The following is a 23,538-nucleotide window of genomic DNA, read 5'->3' as shown; positions in this document are numbered from 1 at the left end:
ACGGAAGCACCAGTTCTTTCTGCTAAACTGTTGCCTGCTTTTCCTCTCTTATCATCATCACTCTGCCTTGTTCTCGTACCCCAACTTTATCATTTTTTTTATGCCAACAGGGGTTAATCTACCATTCTGATGCAGCAAATCTCGCCAAATGTTTTTGTGGTGATTTTGGTTAGGTTTTCATACATTCACAGAAGGACAATGTTGTTATATCATTTCTTATGTCAGCCCAAAACCTAAAGAGAAGAGGAATGTTTGTGTATTCATGGCTTTCCAAAGAATAATTGCAATGCAAGTGAGGGGAAATGGCTTCAACAGGGTTGCACATTTAGCACTTGAAAATCTCAACATTTTCAACTACGCATTAGCATAGGGCTAAGTAGCAAGGACGGTGGTTGAAGGTTGGTCTCCAGCATATTACTGGTACTTTACTTCATTGACTCAGGAGGCACAGGCATGGCTTTGTGATTGAGAGGTTTGTTTTCCATCCACAGAGTTTTAGGTTCAGGCAAGTGTCTTCCACTTTGTACCCAAGCCAACAAAAGCATCGGGAGTGGATTTGGTTGACAGGAACTAAAAGCCTGGTGTGATTAAGCATGTGTGTGTGTGTGTGTGTGTGTGTGTGTGTGTGTGTACATGCACATACATTTGTGTGTGTCTTAATCATGCAGTGCAGCTGTAAAGGTATATCACTATAAGCAGTGTCATTCATTTCTAATCCTCCATGAAAACCTGTCGGGCCAGAAATATCACCTTACTTGGAAACAGGTGGTACTTGGTCTCAAGGAAGGCATTCAACTGTAGGAAATCTTCCTCAGTAAATTCCATCTGACCCATGCAAAGCTTACTTCCCAACCACATGGTTCTGGGTTCAGTCACACTTCGAGGAACCTTGGGTCAATGTCGTCTACTATAGCCTGAGGCCAATCAAAGTGTTGTAAGTGGATTTAGTAGCTTAGCAGTTCGGCAAAAGAGATCAATGAAATAAGTACCAAGCTTTAAAAAAGAAAGAAACTACTGGAGTTGATTCATTTGACTAAACTTTCTTCAAGGCAGTGCCCCAGCATGGCCACAGTTTAATGACCGAAACAAATAAAAGATAAAAGATTGATAATGTTAACAATGATGGGAGGTGGGTGTTGTTGTCTCTAGAAGTACTGGAAAATAGAATGGGTAACTGAAAAGTGCCTGGTATTGTTTCTCTGATGCTCGACCAGTTCTACCATCCACCCCACTGATACTCTACCAATACTGTCCTCATTCATTAATATCAACACTGTGTGGGGAAATTGTGCCTCAGCCATAAAGTTGTCTTTCTTTAAATTCTTGTTTTGAAAGCAAAGGAATATTATTCCAATCTTTGTTCATTTGTGGAATGCGCTCGCTCTCTCTCTCTCTCTCTCTCTCTCAATTTGTGGCTGACTTTTATCTAGCTATCAATTTCTCTTGGCTGTTAAATTTAAAATATATCAAATGATATTTTAAAATTAACTTCCTTTTTCTAAATTTTCATTGAATATGTTTTGATATAACATTTATTTAATGTCTTGCTGTGCTTCTTCACAAAATTCTCTTTGATTCTTTCGAGATAAGGTCTCCCCTCTGGACTACTTTTCATTATAAGGTCAACTGTAGTAAATAGAACTTCCCTTGTTATATATAAAGTGTCTTCTGTTTAGCTGCCTTTTATGGTAATATATCATATCAATGCAAGCTTGGACCCAGATCACTGGTCACCAGTTGCCTTGGTCCAGTTCGACATTAGATTCATACTCTGTCTGTTGGTATATTTATATGTGTGTACTGGGGGTGGGGTTGTTGTAGCAGCCCATTCTACATCAAATTCGTCACACATAAAATATCCAGTGGACATCTTCCTTTGCCACAACCATTTTCTTCTCAGATATTTTATTGATGTCTTAGAAACCCTAAAATTCTTCAGTATCTCCCTAAATCCTCCCTATTGTATTCCATACACAAAACATGTCGGCATTTGCTTCTAGATTGTTTTTAATTAGATTTTCTCTTAGATTCCCCCCTATGTGTGTTTGTTCACGTCTGTGCCATACATTGTTGGTAGAATTCAAGTAGAATGAGAACTTACTGACAATATAGGCTCTCATTCATATTTCATTATGGACATTGTTTAGATTTGGCAGAGAAAATTCATTCCATTAATGAAAGATTTCTAAATTGTCTGTAAACTTTAATGTTTTACAATGCTAAAAGCACCACCATTATCTCTCTTGTTCTAATCAAGCAAAATTCATAATTGAAATTATATTTAGGTCAAGGATTTTTGTTGTTACTTTTTTCTTGTCCAGTTTGCTGCAGCTGTTGAGGTGAGGAGGGGGTTATAACAAAGCTGCAGTGGTGGTGGTGGTGGTGGGGGAGTATAATGAACTTAATACTAAAATTAAGTATTAATTTCAACTATAAATGAATTGCAACATGAACTTATAACATTCTTCAACAACAAATGTGCAATGAAGCATGCTTCATTCAGGTAGCCTGAGATACTAGCTTTTGTAAGTAGCTCTGAAGCTGCTTTAATCTGATAGCAGTATTCTTATACAGGAAGAATAGTGAAGCCCACTCCGTTAAGCTTGAGTAGGTCTCTTGTTAAGTATGTCTTCTGTAGTCACTGTTTCTCACTCTATATTTTTACTAAGATTTTTCAGTCTTTTCTGATCAATATCTCTCGTTTTCATAGATTCAGTGTAGTGTTTTTGTTGTTTTTCCTTTTGCTTCTTTCAATCAATTTTCTTTCTTTTCTTCTTTCTGACATTTCAAAGCTAATGCCTGAGGAGCCTTCAAGGTAGTGAGGAAACCAACAAAACCTATACAAGATCCTTAAAATTTAGATGAATGATTTGTCACAACTGTTTTAGAAATAAATATTTTAATACTGAAATTTTCTGCTATGAGAAACATCCACAAAAAGAAGAGGCCTCAATTAAAATGAAAAGGTTTGACTCCTGAACTAAAATAAAAACAATGTTTAATATATTTTGTTCTGTAAAAGAGCACATTTGAGAATTGTTCTTTTTCTTTCTGTATAAACTTAAAAAAATTTTTTTATTGTTTTTCTATGTTTAACTGAAATTCCACTAATAGCGAACTAAGAAAAAAAAAGCCATTAGACTGAAAAGTACTTTCTGTTAGCAGCAGCTATTTCTAAAGAATATTTCTCTTGAATTTTGAGGAAATCCTGTAAAACATTAAGTTTATTATTTTGGTTAAAAAAAAAAAATAAATAAAAGCTGATGTCAAGATTAAAATAAAAAAGAATATTCCCTGTTTAAACTTGTTAAAGATCTAAAAAATGACAGCCAAAGCTGTAAATTTTGAAATCAATTCTTCCTGGTTCAGTGGAGGAAATATATTTTTCTTATGTATTCTTGGAAATATATTTTCAACAAGACTGCATTGTTACCTTCATTGTTTGAATTGCTCTGAGAAATTTTGTCTACAGAGTATACTACTGTCAAATATATACAGTATATCACTGTATGTGCTGTGTATTACTATAGATAACTTGTAGCTGTCTAATATGGACCATGTACTACTTCATATATAGAGTATTGCTGTTTATATAGTATATTGTTGTATAGAGCGTATTTGTCTGTATTAAGTGCATTGCTGTGTATACAGTGTTTGGCTGTGTATTGCTGTATACACAGTGTATGACTATATTGCTTTCAAGTTTTGGCACAAGGTCAGCAATTTCAGGGCAGAGATAGGTTGATTAGATTGACCCCAGTGCTCAACTGGTGCTTATTTTATCAACCCTGAAAGGGTGAAAGGCAAACTAGACATCAGCAGAATTTGAACTCAGAACATAGACAGGCAAAATGCTGCTAAGCATTTTGCCTGGCATGCTAATGATTCTGCCAGCCTGTTACCTTACTATATGTAGTATGTTGTCGTATAATATATACACTGTATTATTTGTCTAATTATATACACTGTATTACTCTCTAGACATTCTAAGCCATGTAACGTCTTGCTGCCTAACTCGGACTGTGCTAAAATAAGTATCAAACATTTACTCTTTTACTTGTTTCAATCATTTGACTGTAGCCATGCTGGAGCACCGCCTTTAGTCGAGCAAATTGACCCCAGGACTTATTCTTTGTAAGCCTAGTACTTATTCTATCAGTCTTTTGCCAAACCACTAAGTTATGGGGACCTAAACACACCAACATCGGTTGTCAAGTAATGTTTGGAGAACAAACATAGACACACAAACATATACACACACATACATACATATATATACATACACACATATATACGATGGGCTTCTTTCAGTTTCTTTCTACCAAATCCACTCACAAGGCTTTGGTCCGCTGAGGCTATGGTAGAAAACTTTGCCCAAGGTGCCACACAGTGGGACTGAACCTAGAACCATGTGGTTCATAAGCAAGCTACTTGCCACACAGCCACTAAGTGTACTGTTGCTTTAATGGCAGGGAATACTGTTCTTGTTTGTAAATACTGTGGTTGGAGTGGCTGTGGCAGGGATGAGTACTGTAGTAATCATGATAGTTAAATTTATTTTCAAAGTTGCTGTTCCTACTATTACTACTACCATTATTACCCCTCTGGCAAATGAAAAAATATTTACTATTATTATTATTATTATTATTATTACCATCATCATCATCATGGCGGCAAGCTGGCAGGATCGTTAGCATGCTGAGTGAAATGCCTCATGGCATTTCTTCTGGTTCTATGTTTTGTGTTCAAATCTGCCGAAGTCAACTTTGCCTTTCATCCTTTTAGAATCAATGAAATAAGTACCAGTTGTGCACTGGGGTCAATGTAATTGACTAGCCCCCTTTCCCCCAAAATTTTTAAGGCCTTGTGCCTAGAGTAGAAATAATAATTGTTATTATTATTATTATTAATTCTCTTCTGTTTCCAACCATTCTTTATAACATCAGATTAAATGGAAGGTTTTTTTCTTAATTTTCTTATTTTGTAAACCTTTTTATTCGTATATTTTTAAAGGTTTTCCTTTTTACTTTGTGCCATTTGCTAATAGAAGATGGAAGAAAACCAGCATTACGTTCTTGATTCTTTCAAATATTTCAATATATATTTAGAACATAACTGTCTTGGAACACTGCAAAAAATAAAGAATTCCAATTTTGGTGAAATACATGGTTTTACATTCCTTCTACAATTTGTAAAACTTCCTCTGATAGTATATGATCCCAAGACCAAATGCATCAGCTTAATTTACTTTGATCTGTCCACACAGGTCTTCTCACTTCTGTTCTGGTTTTTTACATCTGATTCATTTGGAAATGGTTTTTTCTTTCAGTGATTCTGTTTCTCTAACTTTGATAAACTGTAATTCAATAACAGATGTAACAAAATCTTCATGAATTACTTTCATAACCTGAAGGAATATTTTTTTTAAAGCATAACAACAATGTACAAGTTTGCATCTCTTGAAAACCCAATGTGTGAGTAATATATGTAATGTTGGTCAGTTTATGGTTGCACAAAAGTACTTGCTTCATTCATCTGTACACACGTAACTGGTACTCCATCTGGTACAACAATGAGGGTTCCAGATGATCCACTCAGCAGAACAGCCTGCTCATGAAATTCATGAGCACTCCACAGACACACGCATACCCTTAACGCCTTAGCATTCTGATAGTTCTATCTAATGTGTTACTTATTGGTTCACCATGTTTGGAATGAATCCTGCCTTAATTGGTAGCTTTGACATTTCAGTGATGTGATTATTTATTTTTTTAGAGTGACACTCTAGGATGTATGAGAGGCTGAATCTGGCCAGTTTGAACTTCGAAGAGATAGAAAACTTGTGCCTGATCTGGCTGGTTTGGAATGCTAGAGAGTTAATATAGGGCTCAGAGAGATTCAATGTGACCCAATGTGACCAGGCTAACCTCTTTTACCAGCAATGTGAAATAAAATGTCTTGCTCAAGACACAACCAGGTATTGAACCCATACCTCATGATAGTGAACTGAATATCCAAACCACTAAGCCACGTGCATTTACTATCCATCTACACTTCAACAACTGCAGTTATTGTATCTCCATTTGTTCATGAAATTTTGACCTTCGCTTCATAGTATTCTATTTCATTTATGAATCTGAAGCAGATATCCATCATGTGACTCGTTATAAAGCTTTATTTGGCCATCTTAATTTTCGTCTTAATTTCTCGCTTTTCTTTCAACTTCAGATGATGAGGATATCTGTGTGTGTGTGTGTATGTGTGTGCATGTGCATTCACATGTGTGCAGTCCATGAGTGTTCACCCTTCAATCACATGTTTTATGGTCTTAATTCTTCCGTATTGGCTTCATGATTGATTTATTGATTATAAAGAGCAGTGAGGGTAAATCAGAAAGCGTTCAGATCTTAAACCTTCAAACTTAGAATTCTCTGCCAATTATGGAACAATTTCACCAATGTTTTCTCCTCCCATCCTGAAGAGAGAAATTTGTGCAAAGCTTACATGCAATGTTTGTCATTGAATTACATCCAAACCGATTGTCTCCCTCCACTCAGCCACTGCACCTGCACCCTTAATGGAATCTCCTCAGACACTGATTCCACCCTATCACTTATTGATCTTAACATGAACATACTAAACTCTTTAGTTATCTAACAAGTATTTGAGATTCTGATCTAATGGAAATGAAAGAATATTTCGTTAGACCAAACTGTCAGCCACCCACTCATCCCACTTCTCTTTCCCTTCCTCTCACTTCTCTTCTCCCTCCTTTGCTCTCCTCCAACCTGCTGCCCATTCAGTGTATGTGTTACCCCACTATCTCCCCCCCCCCTTTCTATTCTATAATTATTTGTCGATCTCTGATCACCATCAAACTGTTTCTATTTTCTGGGAAACATTTATCATTATTGTCATCATTACACCTCTAATGCTTCCAACACCACTGACACATCCATGCCACCACCTCCTCCGTGCCAAGCAAAATGCCTCCCCCCCCACCAAACCCACCTCATTCTGCAGTACCTCCTGATACATGCTGAGTCCAACCGTTATAACCTTGCCCATCTCATGCCAATTTGGAAAGCTGATGTCAAATGATGATGATGATCACACATTCACCACAATATATACACATATTCACATTCATTCACCCCAGATACACACATGTACACAATAACACATATACACGCATGCACATCCATACACACACTGACTCCATATACAAACACATACACAAACCTTATATACTCACATTATATGCAACTGCAGTGCTTACTCTATGTACTTAACTGATGATAGTCCGATAATAGAAGAAATTGCTTAGAATTCCTCTGTCTTCACATTACTTTGTGTATATAATTTTGTCATGCTGGGCATACTTTAGGTGATGGTTAAGTAACATACTAAATTTCACCTATACTGTATGTATGTATGTATATATTTATATATATATATATATATCCAGGCCTATTCCCCATCTTTTAGTAGTAATTACCTATGGTAGTAATTATAATACACATAATAAAACTAGTAATGTTTCATTTTGGGATTTGGTTTGCAAGATTCTTTATGTGAGTTTGTGTGTTGAAGCATATTCTGTTGTGTCTGGGGAGAGTCATTTTCTTTTTGTGCCTTATAATTTAACACATGCCCTGGTAAAATTTCCACTTATTTCTTATTTTTATTTTCTTAAAATTTTTGTTGCATCTTGCAACCTTTTCAGTAGTCAACTAGTAATGGTTATTAAAATAAAATGAGATCACATCAGGCACAGGAAAGTCATTAACTTGCAATGTTTAAAGTAAATTTACAGCTTTTGTCTTAATTCATTTTTTTTAATCATATCACTGTTAAAAGCTTATGCATTCCATCTTTTAAGTAAAATTGATGAATTATCCATGTTAAGTTAGTTTAATTGTGATACCTCAGTCGCCACTTTGTTGGGCACTAGGCATGACAACTACTTAACCCTTTAGCATTTAATCCAGCCATATCTGGCCTATATATTCTCCTTATTTAATGTGCAAACTAGCCAGATCCAACCTCTTACACCTACCCAACAATGTCATTGTAAAACTAAACAATCACACAATCAAAATTTTAAAGCTACAAGATAATGCATGATTTATTTAACAAAATGTGAATAAATAAGCATTGCATTTTGACAGAATAATCTGAATGCTGAAGGATTAGAGTGGCTGGGGGGATAACAAAAAAAAATCGGGATTAAGAAACACTGGTCTAAATACTTAGAACAAAAAACTACCTAAGGTACCCAAAAGGCAGTATTGTTAGATAGGGTGGTACATGAAGCCTATCACCCAAAATGGTGATTCTCAACCAGGGTCCACATAAGATTTCGTTGTTTAAATTTATGTGCAATAGATTGGTTGTACTTAGACAATACATAAAATGTTTTAACCATGTTTTTATACATGTTGATAGTAATATTGAATCATAAAAATATAATAGGGTCTTTTTAAGCCTCGAATGACTATGGGGTCTACCTGAGTCAATTAGGAACCAAAGGGGTCCATAGGAAAAAGATGGTTGAGAACTACTGACCTAAACTAAACACAAGAACCAGTTAGTGATGGCATTAAACTATGTGCTGTGTAAGATCTAAACACATCCGTGTGTGATGGTGTTTAACTGTGTGCTATATTTGATGTGCCATCTAAACACATCCATGGACCAGTTAGTGGTATTAATGACAAGTTCTTTTATCAGAAGTTCACTTTTTTTTCTTTCTGATTTTCCTAAATTTGCAATCACAGGATTTTATTCTTTGAATTAAATTTTACGTTTGATCGTTTCCTTAAATATTTATTTTTCTTATTACAACAAATTATTCAACATTTATTTATATTTATGTGACAGATTTATGAGCTTTTTTTTTTTACTTCTCTTTTATCTTCCTTATTAAATGTTTCTTTAATAATTAGGTTTCATTTTAATTTGTTTTACACATACACTGATACACACATGCAGGTATATGTGTGTGTGTGAGTGTGTGTGTGTGTGTGTGTGTATATATATACTTTTGCATATACATCACATACATATATACACACACACGTATACATAAATATGTATTGAATTTTCTGCTTAGAAATTTAAATTAATTAGTGCTAATTTCCATGATAAGTTATTTGATATTCTAGTGCTAACCAATTCTAAAAGAATTTATTTATTCCATTAGTAGAACTCTTTCAATCAACCATCATTTGACATTATTATCTCTTAAATCATCTCAATTAGTTAGATGGAGAAGGAGAGATCTATAAGATATACCTTTCTCCAGGTGTTACTAAGTAATTTACCTTCCATATTATATTCAACAGATTGATCATTCATGCACTATCCATTTAATTTTATTTATCTGTGTGTGTATGTGCACATGCGTGCATATGCGTTCATATTTGTATGTGTGTGTGAATAATCATATGTGTCTGTATATGTGTGTGTGTGTATATATATATACATATAAATAATATATATATAATATATATATATATATATATATATATATATATATATATACATATATAAAACTAAAAACAAATCAGTGAACAGCAAAGCATAAAAAGATATGAGCCTGTTGAGAGGAAACCAGGAGAGGGAAGAAGACTGTGACAACTTATGCTATTATCAAACATCTATCTACTTTATCCATCTTAATAAAGTCAATTTTTTTCTCTCACATCTTTCATCCATTTATTGTAAAGGAAGTGTATTTACTGCTCATTGAAGATGATAATGCTTTTATTTCTGCTACTTACACCATTAATAAGGCTTCAGTTTTTTTTTTATCTTTAACTTTCGGTTTTTTTTTCTTCATTTGGCTCATGATTTGTTAGTTTTTTTTGTTTTTTTTTTTGTTTTATTTTTCATATCATCCTTCCTTCTAAACTCTTGCCAAGAATATTCTTATAACAACAACAACTAATAATAATAACAATATTGGTTTCAAATTTTGGCACAATGCCAGCAATTTTGTGGGACAGGGTAGGTCGATTACATTTGGTGCCAGTACTCACGTGTTACTTTTAATAAACCTGGAAGGATGAAAGACAAAGTCAACTCAGGTGGTATTTGAACTCAGAATGTAAAGCTAGAATAAATGCCACAAAAACTTTTGTCCACTTTATTTTATTGACTCTGAAAGGATGAAAGGCAAAGTCAGCCCCTGTGGGATTTGAACTCTGAATGTAAGATGACTGAAATGCTGCTAAACATTTTGCCTGGCACAGTAAGGATTCTGTCAGCTCACCACCTTAAGGCCTGCAATTTTAACCCTTTAGCATTCAGACTAATTAGAGAAATGATCAAAAGTATTCCAGGTATGGTCATCTTGTCTTTTTCTATGGGCAGTATCTAGAACTATAGATGCAGTAAGGGCATATATTAGTTCACTTTGCAGCCATGAAGTTTTGGGTTCGATCTCATTGTATGACATGTTGGCCAAGTATCTTTTATGCTTATTTATTCACATTGTTTTGAATTATGTTGTGGCTTTGAGATTTTAATGGTGTGTTTGTATATTTTTGGGAGGACATTATAGGTTAGGTGTGAGAAGTTGTATCTGGTCAGTTTAAACATAAAACAGGTAGAGAACATTTAGGTTGGGTATGGATGGATAAAAATGTTAAAAGGGTAAGGTAGAGGAGTAAGTTATTATTGACCACAGTACTTGACTGGTACTTTATTTAATCAGCTCTGAAAGAATGGAAGGCAAAGGTCACCTCAGCTGGATTTGAACTTAGAATGTACGGAGCTGGAACAAATGCCAGAAAGTATTTCTTTTCTGATGCTCTAACAATTCTACCAACCTCCAACCTTTGAAAACCAAGGCTTATCTTGGTTGGATTTGAACTTGGAATGTAAAAAAAAACAGAATACATTTTTTATCCAGGCACTAGTTTAGCAATTTTGAGAGGAAAGGGGTTAGCTGATGCCATCAACTCCATTTTCTAGGTTGGAACTTTATTTTATCAACCCTGAAAAGATAGAGAACAAAGTTGACTTAAGTGGTAGTCAAGCAAAGACTATAAAGAACTGAAACAAATATTGCTAAGCAATTTTTCTGATGCTCTATATGTTTTTGTTGTTGAAGATGATGATGGTGGTGGTGTTTTAAAACAGTTCAGAAGCAGATATTATAGGCCATCTGTCCCCTTTTTCTATAGATATAGTGCATCTACAATTACATTACCTAATGTGTCCTTCAGTCAAACTATAGCTAAATTGTTCAGTGTGTCTTTTTTATTTTATTTTTTCCATGCTAATGGAATATTTAGCCACTATTATAGCAGGTCAAATGATGACTTGGTGGTTTCCTTGTTTAATGATTTACTGGAATTTTAAACCGTTTAGCCAATCCAATATTAGATCTGGAACGTTTAATGGATCTCTTTCTGAATGACTTAACCATTTTACAAAAAGCAGAAGACACGTGCTTCTTCTGAAGTGTGAAATTGCCTGTCTTCGAGAAGCCAACCTCTCTTGGCACATGCAAAATTTCTAGAGAATGCTTTTGTTAATCAATATTGTTCAATAACAAAAGATTTCAATAACAAAAGTGTCCTGAAACTCTGTTCTGAAGAATTCTTGATTACTTCAGTGCCACTTGAACAATTAACTAATCTCTCTTTATATCCACTTAAAACCATTGAGAAGCTACTCATAATGGTTTGTCATGTCGTTATTGTTATTATTCAGGTAAGAAGCCATTATTATTGCTGTTGTTGTTGTTGTTAACTGTAGCAAAATATGCAAACTACCAATGATTATGGTAGAAACCCAGTTTCACAGAGCAATTGTATTTTATTTCATTTTATGCAATCAATACACTTGAAAAATATATGAACATCACCACATCCCATCCCATTACTTCACCTCTTTCATTGGCATAAATCTAGCAGCTTGTTTCTTGTCAATATAAATTTATATATATATATATATATATATATATACATATATATATGTGTGTGTGTGTGTGTGTGTATGTATATATATATATATATATATATTATATTAAATTAAATTAGAGATAAAACCACTATTAGGCAAATCATACAATGAAAAACTTAAGCCAATACATAAGATTAATTAATTTATATTATTTTAAATATATATCAAAATTATTCAAAAAGATAATTAGAATAACACTACGATCGTTTCATGGCTGTCCAATTCTTAAAATTTTGAGTTACAGTCATTCTTCAGGTGATTTAAATATTTAACTGAGGGGGCAAGCTGACAGAATCACTCGCATGCTGGACAAAATGCTTAGCAACATTTCATGTCTTTAGTTCTAAGTTCAAATTCCATTGAGGTTGACTTTGCCTTTCATCCTTTCAGGGACAATAAAATAAGCACCAGTTGAACACGGAAAGGATACAATCAACTTAGCCCCACCCTCAAAATTACTGGCCTTGTGCCAAAATTTGAAGCCATTGATATTATCATTTCTATAAGATAGTGTATAACAGTAATGGTACAATACATTACTAAATACCTTTTTGATATTTGAATATGTCATGTGTTCTGAAATCAAATCCTCGTTACCTTTCTTTCCACTTTACCTTTCATTCTTTGATGGTTAATAAATACAGTGGCAGTATCGATGGTGTTGGTGGCTGTGCTAGAGGTAGTGATGGTGTCTGGAAAATTACCGTTGTTGATGAAATTACAATAATTCTGTCAGAAACATACCCCAACCTGCTCTGTTTTTAGTAAGGATTTCAAATGATCAGCAAGTCCTTCTGTGCCTGATTCTGTGTTAGAAAATTTGACTGTCTGACTGGAGTGGGGAAAAAATCCTATTTCAAATCTGTGTTAGTGGAGAAGTGAAATCCTGAATAAGAATGAATTATAACAAATTCTGTGTTATTTAATTGTTAGAAATTTCAATACAACCCATTCACTACAAAGTGAAATTTTTCATTCTTGTATCAAAATATGATAGAGTACATGTTGCCGTATAATACTGATGCTACTTTTTTTGTTGTTGTGGTTGCTGCTGCTTTCTTTTCTTTTATTACTGTTTTACCCCCCCCCCCCGCCTGTTTTATTTTTTTCTTCCTTTTCCTTTTATGCTCCTTCATTTTGCACCAACCAAATTGGTGAGCTGTTAGCCATCACATTGTGGTTTCTAGTTTTTGCTATTCACAAAGTTATCATGTTATTACAGGCTTTTTTTTTTTACTTAAAAGCAAGTGCAAAAAGAAATAACTGCTATATTGGAGAACCAAATATTACAAAGAAATAAGGTGAACAATGGTGATTAAGCAAGTGTTTCCTTGTCTCTCTGTCTGAGACATGCAATCACAATACGATTTTCAGAGAATAGCGATCAAATATCGAGATACGCTACAGTTTTGTGTTAACCTCAGTCACTTACGGCGGCGATCAGTGTAAACTCTCTCAGACTCCACTTTGGTAGGTTGGTTGGGTGAGTGGATGCCAATGATAGAAAGCGTTTGTGTTTTGATCTGATCTCTTTGCTTTGATACATTAACTGCTGAATGTAGCACCAGTGATCCATCACAGACTTCACACAACCACCATATTACACCACCAGTGCTACATTTTCATAATTTGAGAAAATAACTGGCTTCCGTGCCAGTGGCACTTAAAAGGCACCATTCGAGCATGATTGTTACCAGCGTTGCCTTACTGGCACTTGAGCCCCGTGCTAGTAGGGTATTAAGAGCACCATCCGAGCGTGATCGTTGCCAGAGCGGCTATCTGGCCTCTGTGCTGGTGGCACGTAGAAGACACCATTCGAGCATGATCGTTACCAGCATCGCCTTACTGGCACCTGTGCATGTGTAAAAGATTCGAGCGAGGTCGTTGCCAGTACCGCCTGACTGGCCCTGTGCCGGTGGCACGTAAAAGCACCCACTACATTCTCGGAGTGGTTGGCATTAGGAAGGGCATCCAGCTGAAAGTGCATTCAAAGAGTTCATCAGTTCCAGAACTCCAGATTTTTATATTACCAGAACAAACAAACTTGTAACTTGTTGGCAAAAATGTGTTGATTGTAATGGTACTTACTTTGGTGAATAAAATATCCACATTTTTGAAATATATTATGATGAATTTCACATTTCAAAGCATTACTTACTTTTTACTCAGCCTGATGTGTATTCTGTGCAAAATCCTTTGTTTCCAACAGCAGAAACCTTAAATATGTTCTTACCTGATTCTATTTTATTTATTTTTTTTTTTACCCCAAATACTCCAACTTCAAACAAATGAAAGGCCTGGAATCACATTTATTTATTTTCGATTTTGTACGACAATCTGTGAATGATAGAGGTTGCTAAAGTAAGTACCAGACAAGAATAAATACTGGAGTTCATCAATGGAAAACCCATGAATGGTAGTGCTCCAGCATGGCTGCATTGCAATGGTTGAAACCATTAAAAAAAACACATTTGTTGCTGTTGTTTTCTCTGACAGTTTTAAGCAGGTATAGTTCTTGTATAGTTCTTTTAATGAGATTATTTTTAGACAGAGGTAATTAATATCTCTTTTTAATTAATAACAACATAAACTGTTTAATTAGCATAACTTGATAACATTTACATAATTTGTGTAGCTAAAATAACAATTAACCAGTTAGAATGTTTTTTGTTGAGAACGGATTTGTTTACTTAGCAGCTGGCTGTTGATTTCAATAGAACACCTTGTGTGGTTGTTTCTATGGAACCTCATACCACCACACCCCGTCGTTGGACGAGTATCCTTGCGTATTAGCAACCCTTACCTGTAGGTTTCATTATATGCAATGATTTTCATCTTATTTCAGTCATTGGACTGTGACCATACTGGAGCACCACTTCCAAGGGTTTAGTTGGACAAATCAACCCTAGTACTTATTTTTAAGCCTGGAACTTATTCTGTCAGTCTCTTTTGCTGAACTGCTAAGTTATGAGGATGTAAACAAGCCAACACTGGTTGTCAGGTGTGTGTGTATGTATGTATTCATTCATATAAGGCATTTGTTGTCCTGGGGCTATAGTAGAGGACACTTGCATAAAGTGCTATACAGTGGAACTTCACCTGAAACAATAGGGTTGTAAAGCTAACTTTGTAACCACACAGCCTTGCTTGTATATCTGTAAAGGCAAATCACAAATGATTTACACATACACACACACAAATATATGTGTATATGTATAAAGATGTATATGTGTATATAGCTATATGTATGTATATGCAGGTGCGTGTGTGCATGTGTTTTATCTTTTACTTGTTTAGCCATTAGATTGTAGCCTTGCTGGAGCACCACCTTCAAGAGTTTTTAGCCGAAAGTATCAACCCTGGTACTTGCTCTAATTGTCTCTTTTGCCGACAAGTTACAGGGATGTAAATGCACCAACACCAGTTGTCAAATGGTGGTGGGAGACACAGAAAGACACACACATATACAGTTTCTACTAAATCCAGTCACAAGGCTTTGGTTGGCCCAAGACTATTGAAGACACTTGCCCAAGGTGCCATGTGGTTAGGAAGCGAGCTTCTTACCACACAGCCATACCTGTTGTGCCTATGTATGTAAAATTGAAATAATTATAGAAAACAAATTATTGATATTTGAAATCCTTCATTACAGCTGTTCAACTGATCATATAAAATCCCATAACTTTATATTTAGCCATTCATATTTCTTTACAAACCCATGCCATGAAAGTATTCGAACTATAAAGCCAACTTCAATAAACTATGCATATATATCATGGAATCATGACTAAACAGAAATATGAGATAGAGGGACAATGTTAAATCACGTTTTATATTTCACATACATTGTCTGGTAACAGGTTTTGTAACTGTGTAATTTTATGAAGTTCTGAAATTTTATTAGATTAGTGAAATGCTCATAATGAAGGACTTAAAATAGCAATAATTTGTTTTAAGTAATTATTTCAGTTTTATGAGAAACTTCTGTGTTATAGCCTTAACTCCAAATATACAGTTACAGGTGCTGTGTGTGTGTATATATATATATATACATATGTATATATAGTGTAATATTGGTGTAGGGGAATTTAATGTTGTTTCGATATAAAGCCCTAATTCATATATGTTGAAGCACATTATAAAGTGCTTCTGTGTGTGTGTGTGAGTGTTTATATTTATTTGTGTGTGTGTGTGTGTGCATGTATATATATGTATGTATATTTATCAATGATATATGTATCCTTTGTGTGTGTGTGTGTACACACTCACACACACGAGTTTACAAAAATGTATCTGCATGCATGCCTGTCTCTCTCTCTTGTCGAGGTGATTTCCTTGTTTAATTATCATTGGTTTTCTGTATTTCTCTATGATTTCGCTGCCTCTCTTCTTGTCGTTGTTTTTTATATCTACTGATTACATTCTTTTTTATCATAGATGTGACTGCACACACACACACACACACTCTCTCTCTCTCTCTCACCAAAAACAGACATTCCTCTTTCTCTCTTTCTCAATACATATCACACACACACACACACACACACACACACAACAGGGTGCTGAAAAGTTCCTGGCTTTAAGGATCTTGCCAAAGGCCTGGTTAGAGGCTCAACATTCCAAGTTCTTTTACAGAGTTTAGAAAAACTGAAGGACTTCTGCAGTAAGTGTGTGAATCTGTGAGGAGGGGAATATGTTGAATAAAATCAGAATTAACTGATCCTCCTCTATTTTCTTTTATCCAAAGCAAGGAACTTTTCAGCACCCCCTCGTGTGTGTGTGTGTGTGTGTGTGTGTGTGTGTGTATACATGCACAGACATTATAGGTATGTGTATATAAATGCATTTATGCACTCCATACATTTGTGCTACTGATTGTGTGTGTGTACCAAATTCCTATCAGACATTGAACATTCCACACGCTTGTGCTCACATCCATGATCCACACACACACACCACACACACACACACACATAGAGTATTTGTTTTGTTACACATACACAGTATAGTCACAATCATCACATAAGTTCTGATTGTAATGACTATAAGAACCACGTCGTCACCACCTCCATCACCACCACTCTCATTACTATCACCACGACCACCACAATCTCTACAACAACCACATCACAATTATTATCAGTGTGACCACCTCTGTCACTACTACCACTACCATAATCACAATCACCACCACTACCATTACTGCCGCCACCACCACCTGTACTGCTGCCTCTACTATTGCTGCTGTTTCCGCTGCTGCTAGGTTACTATTGTAGCACTTCACTATTGATCTGATGTGTTTAGCTGCAGGTGAGGTTGTGTGTGTGTGTGTGTGTGTAGGCTGTAGTACTCTGGTAGTGACAGTGAAGTGTGGTATGTGTTGTAGTACAGGGAGTAGTGGTAGTGAAATGGTGTAGGCTCTAGCACTGTGATAGAGACAGGTGTGGTATGTGTTGTAGTAAGTACTGTGGTAAAGACAGTGGGGTGGCATAGGTCGTAGTACTGTAAAGGAGGGAAAGAGGGAGGGGTGGGGCAGATACTGACTGTGTACTTAACAGTAGAAAGAATAATAAAAATGAAACAGGAAGTGAAAGTGTGATGGTGGTGGTGGTGGTGGTGTCAGTGGTTGTGGCTATGGTGATGGTGAGGGGGGTTGTGTCAGTAGTAGTAATTATGGTGGTGGCTGTGGCGGCTCTGGTAGTAAGGGTGGTTGTATCAGTGGTGGTTAAAGTAGTTGTAGTGGCAGGGTTGTGGTTGTAATGGTTGTGGCGGCGGTGGTATTTATGTTGGTTGCAGTTGTGGTATTGATGATTGTGTTATTGTTGCACACACTTGCAGCGTACCCCTGATGTGTGTGTGTGTGTAGAATGTGGAAAATACCACCATGTGAAATGTTTGTGCATGTAGCAAGAGAGAGAGACAAAAGTAACATGTACGGCTCCAGCCATATGTATTGACACGTCTATATATAGATCCAGGCACATACACGTATGTATATCTGCACGTGCATACAAAAACATTTCCTTGCAGATGCACATACATTTATATGCATCTTCATAAACAGAAACACACACATACCTGTATGCTTATACACACACACACACACACATATACCATCTTCATAAACTGACACAGACATGTCTGCGTGTACACACATACATGTAACTTTGCAGATAGATGCATGCGTATGCATGCATTTCCACACACATACAGACACCCCTACTTATATGCAAACACACATACCTGCATCCATGTACATCTGCCTGCTTGCATACACACCTGCCTGAATGCACACACACACATCGCAGAACCAGTGTTCAGTGTGTGTCAGTGTTTTAATACAAAGCTTTGAAGTGCTCACACGTTCATTTAGCATCATTGGTGTGCAGACGTCTGTCAAAGTGGGAGGAGGATGACAAAAGTATAACAAAACAAAGCAAGTCTCTCGCTGAGCTTGTCACCATAGCAACCAGAAGTGGATACTTACCAATTCTCTTTGTTGTTGATTATTTAAAAAAAAAAAAAGTCTTGTTTATTGACAAACTTTTTAAAAGCTGGACTTTACACCAAATAATCAGTTTATCTCAGAAATAGCTAAATTGTCTTTTTTTTTGCTTGTTTTTAGTATTCAACATTTTCATTAGTAATTTGTTATTCAATCAACCAACACCCATTCCACCCCTCTTCCACCCTTTTTATTTTGCTTGATCCTTTAAGGTTCCAACCCCTACTGGTTCCATAATATATTTAATTTTTTCTTTTAAATTTAATTACACACAATTCATATCTATTCTTTATCCAATATATATCATATTTCATTACATATCGTATTTTATATGGAATATATATAATTATTATTATTATTATTTATTTATTCATTTAGTTTTTGAAAATTAAATCACTGGCATTCAATTAAGTTTATTATTACCATATTCAGAAATATTCAAAGTTCAACGGAAAATATTAATACTGGTGATATTCACTGCCAGGATTCCGTTCGCCACTGCCCACCCATATACTTATGTTATTCCCGCTACAAACTGGTAACTTATCATTACAGATTCCAGCTACCAATTAGACAGCAAAAAAAAAAAAAAATTCTCTTTTCCCTTTCTCTTTCTCTCTCTGTCTCATTCTTTCTGTATAACTTTGAAATATGGTAAATGTAGCAGTGAGCAAACCAACTTTCCATTTGGATTATCTTGTCAAACATTCATTCAATTTAATTCCAAGCATTTTTGCGTTCTTTATATTTTGTTATTATTTCTAAGAAAAACAAGAGAGGAAAAAAAAAGTTTTAAATGCGGTGTATGTGTTTATATATATTTGTTCTGTTTCTTTCTGTATCTTTTCTCGATTCTTCTCAATGTTTATGATTTCTGTGGAATGTTATAGAAACATTAGTGTTTGATACTTCAGCAAGAACTCAAGATAAAAATTCAACAAAAAAAAAAAAAAGATAGAAGATAAAAGAAAAATACATGGAACTAAATTACGCACCATTTTTCAAAGAATTGAAGTTTATCAGTGATATTGATATCATCATCACTAACATTGTTGTTATCACCAGTACCAGTGCTGTCATTATTATCTTCACCCTCCTTATTTTCCTTATTGTAAACTTTGTTAGCCATTATGAAAGAATCAGTTGTTAATTTCCAAACACTGTGACATCATCTGTAATCACCCGAGATCTAATTGTGGTAAATTCCACCTTATCCTTTTCATCTATTATGCTTCTAAATTCTGCTGTGGATGTACCCAGAGACGATAACATCATCTGGAATCACCTGAGAGCTTTCCCAAGTGATTGTCACTTGGCTGTGTATCTATTATGATTCTAACCTGTGCTGTGGATATACCCAGGATGTTAATGTCATGGTTACACTACCGGTTCAGGCATCGTGGGAAGACGGTCAGTTTTCGGAAACATGTCGACACTATTACGTATGACATTGACTATATCTGCAATTCATTTGTAAGTTTTCTCTACCTTGTTTCTGATTAGAAAAAAAAAATACATGTCTATATTTGCTGTGTCGTGTGTTAGGTGTATGTGAGAGTACTTGATCTCGTCAGCAGCATCTCTGGGCTACCAATACGTGAATGGGGGCAAGGAAGCTCCAGTGCCTTGTTTAGGGAACACGACAGCAGTGAGAGTGACGATAGCTCCCACCTTGACTCTCTAGCTCCCACCACACCTCTATAACCACCACCACACTACTACTACTACTATTTCTGCTACTACACACACCCCCTCAAAGTCGCCACTCCTGACACCACTACCACCACAGTCACCTCATCTACTTCTCCCACAAACTCTTGTAAACTCTTGCACAGGTATATTTCCTGTAAATGTTGTTGTTGAGAATTTAATAGTTGCACTTTGAACAGTAAGTTTTCAACACAGATATACATACATGTGTGCATAATGTATATATGCACACATGTACACTCACATGTGCATACCAGCATGCACATGATGCATACACATACATATATTCATGTACAAACATGTACATGCCCACACACATGCACATGCATGTGTGCACACATGTACATCCATACTTACACACACACACACACAGAGGAACATATACACATACATATATACATGCACACATACACCACATATGCACACAAACTCATAGATACATTCATATACACTCATACACACCCATATCTGTATACATATATTCACGCATACACACTCATCACTGTTGATGTTGTTGTTGTAGTTTCCCCTTTGTTGTTAAGAATCATTCAATAAGTTTCCCTTTCCATCCAAACATCACTGTCACTTCTACACCACCACCACCACCACCACCACCGCTAAGTTCCTCAGTTGACATGAAAACTCTGTCAAAGAATTTCTGTGGATTTTCCATACACCTGACAGAAATACTGCAATTCCATCAATAATGGTAATTGTACAGAGTTGAGACTACTACTAGTACTGCTGCTACTACTACTACTATGTATTACAGCTTTAACTACTGTATCTACTGCTGCCTGTACTCGTCCTACTATAGCCTCTACTACTACCTGCTGTGTGTGTGTGTGTACATATGTTCATGTGTATACGGGAATGTATTTATATACCTATATATGTCTGTACAAATGCATTTGTGTGAAAAGAGAGTAAAAAAAAATTATTTAAACAAATATGCATGTGCATGCACACATACATATACACACACAAAACTATACATCCTTTAGTGAAATGACATTGGTATATACACGTACTAATTATCTCAACATACACAGAGATGTACATACTAAATCATACTACTACTGCTACTACTTACATACAAAAAAGTTGCTGCAACAAGCATACTAACATAAATGCTGTGTACATACATGCAACTCTTTGATATATAATCACTTACACACACACACACACACACTCACCTACCTGTGACAATCATATACGCGCACAAATGTAATATACACAGGTAAAATCCATTTTCCTACTGTCTCATGTCTGTGACAATACACTATTTTATATACTCCATACACACCTACACAAACACAATCTACATAAATAAATAAGCATACACAGACACACAGACACACACACAACATTGTCGTAAACATTTCTACATGCAAACATATACACAGATGCTATAAAATACACATTTGAAAGCTATCTTCCCCACCACATTCCTACTGTCAGATTTCTGTGACAGTATTACACAGAATATACACCACTGTCACATATACATACATCCATAGTGTGCAGTGATCTGCAGAGACATTCCTGCAGCTTGTGTGATGCAGATAGCTGCACATGTCTTCAACTACCTTTTTGATGATTTCCTGGTGGATAGAAAAAGAATTATTAAAGTATTTTTCACATCATGCTTTGCGTTTGGTTTGGAGTTGACACCAGTAAATTGCTGGTACATGTACTGGTTCTTTTATGCACTCTACTTTCATGTGGTATAGAAAGCAAAAACCAACCTTTGAAGGGATTGTTGTAGAAAATTGGATGTGGTTGGTGGGTTGAAAGAAATCTAACTTAAACTATTATTGAATGATTAAGTGGGATTTAACTTGGTTCTGGGAATGTGAAATATTGTCAAGAATCTCTAATGGAACAATGATCTCATGTTTATGTTTCTTTGAATGTATTACATCACTGCTTCATTGCATGTTTGTTTAGATACATATATGTATTGTGTGCATATGTTGTATGTAATGTATGACTGAAGGTATGAATGCATACCAGACGAAGGTTATTATTTATAGCAGGTTTAACCCTTTAGCGTTTGAACCACCCATATCCAGCCAAAATATTGTCTCTTTTATTGTCAAACTGGCCGGATCCAACATCTCACACCTACTCTACAATGTCAAAGTGAAAATAAACAATTGCATTATTGAAATCTTCAAGCCATGAGATAATGCATGATGTATTAAAGACTATATGAATAAATAAGCATTACATTTGACAGAGTAATCTGAATGCTGAAGAGTTAATAAAAAAACAAACCATTTACTGGTGGGATGACACAATACTGAGAGAAGAATCAAATATGTTATGAAATTCTTTTCTTACTGTCTCTTGAAGTCTCACTTGACAACATATTCAACCAATGCGCATGCACGTGTGTGTGTGTGTGTGTGTGTGTGTGAAGATTTGAAGTTCAAATAGTTATAGAAATATTGATGTTTCTTAGGCAAGTTATTTATTCTTTTAAAGAGATTAAAACCCTTTAGCACATCTGTGTGTTTATGTATAAGTTTGGATGGGAAGGGAAACTTTTATTGAATGGTTCTTAACAATGAGGGGAAACTACAATAACAGTGGTGAGTGTGTGTGTGTGAATATGTGTATGTAAATATGTGTGTGTATGTGTGTATATGAATGTATCTGAGTTTCTGTGTGTGTAAGTATATGAATATAAGAGTATATATGTTTGTGTGTGTGTATGTATGAGTGTTATGTATTTGTATGTATACATGTGTGTGTATGTATGCATGTGTATGTATGTGTGTATGTGTATGCATACATGTGTATATGTATGTATACATGTATGTATATATGTGTGTGTGTGTGTGTGTGAGAGAGAGAGAGATAAGTAGATTTGTTGAATCATGAGATGGGATTCTGTGTGCTATTCAGTCCAGCATTGAGGGTTTACAGTTCAATCTTGCTTAGGTCGGTGAATTAAGGTTTTCATCATTGTAATATTCATAATAAAATAACAATTCACTCCTGGGGGTGGTGGGATGTCTGTTTCTCCTTAAAAAAAAAAATTAGTTGTGACCAGGTGTGGAGAGAAAAGAGCTCCACCCAGATTAGTGACCCAAGATATATGTCATCACTGTACCCTTATGACTTCATCAGAGGTTTAAAGGCACAAGGTGTGTAGTGTGTGTGTGTGTGTGTGTGTGTGTGTCTCTATCTCTATTGTCACCACCATCATCATCATCATTGCTGATTTTACATCAACCTTTTCTATACTGGCATAGGTTGGATGAGACCTTTAATTTGTGGTTGAAGTCTTTACTTGATGCCATCGCTTCTTTTCCAAGGAATCTACTTTATTCTGTGAC

The 23,538-nt window shown here is 35.5% G+C and overlaps 1 protein-coding gene and 1 long non-coding RNA gene across 11 annotated transcripts in view; one reads left to right on the top strand and one right to left on the bottom strand.

The window, feature by feature from the left end:
- Positions 1 to 23,538, top strand: part of LOC115222095 (disks large 1 tumor suppressor protein) — a 598,849-nt gene that overhangs the window by 229,805 nt on the left and 345,506 nt on the right. Inside the window, exon 1 of one of the 10 annotated variants that reach the window (XM_029792207.2) lies at positions 19,619 to 19,954. The exons of the other annotated variants lie outside the window; for them this stretch is intronic. Coding sequence (XP_029648067.1) covers positions 19,811 to 19,954 — 144 coding nt within the window. The 5' untranslated portion in view covers positions 19,619 to 19,810. Of the gene's footprint in view, positions 1 to 19,618; positions 19,955 to 23,538 lie in introns of those variants that run through there. 10 annotated transcript variants of the gene reach the window in all.
- LOC118767177 lies at positions 10,896 to 19,597 on the bottom strand. The gene is made up of 3 exons (XR_005003080.1): positions 19,477 to 19,597; positions 16,440 to 16,442; positions 10,896 to 11,003 (listed from the first exon to the last, which is right to left on the bottom strand). It is a non-coding gene; the product is annotated as an uncharacterized LOC118767177 (long non-coding RNA).

This window comes from Octopus sinensis, linkage group LG19 (assembly GCF_006345805.1).
Source record: "Octopus sinensis linkage group LG19, ASM634580v1, whole genome shotgun sequence".
Classification (NCBI taxonomy): domain Eukaryota; kingdom Metazoa; phylum Mollusca; class Cephalopoda; order Octopoda; family Octopodidae; genus Octopus; species Octopus sinensis.
The sequence above is the reverse complement of the archived record's forward strand: the minus strand, read 5'-3'. Positions and strand labels throughout refer to the sequence as shown.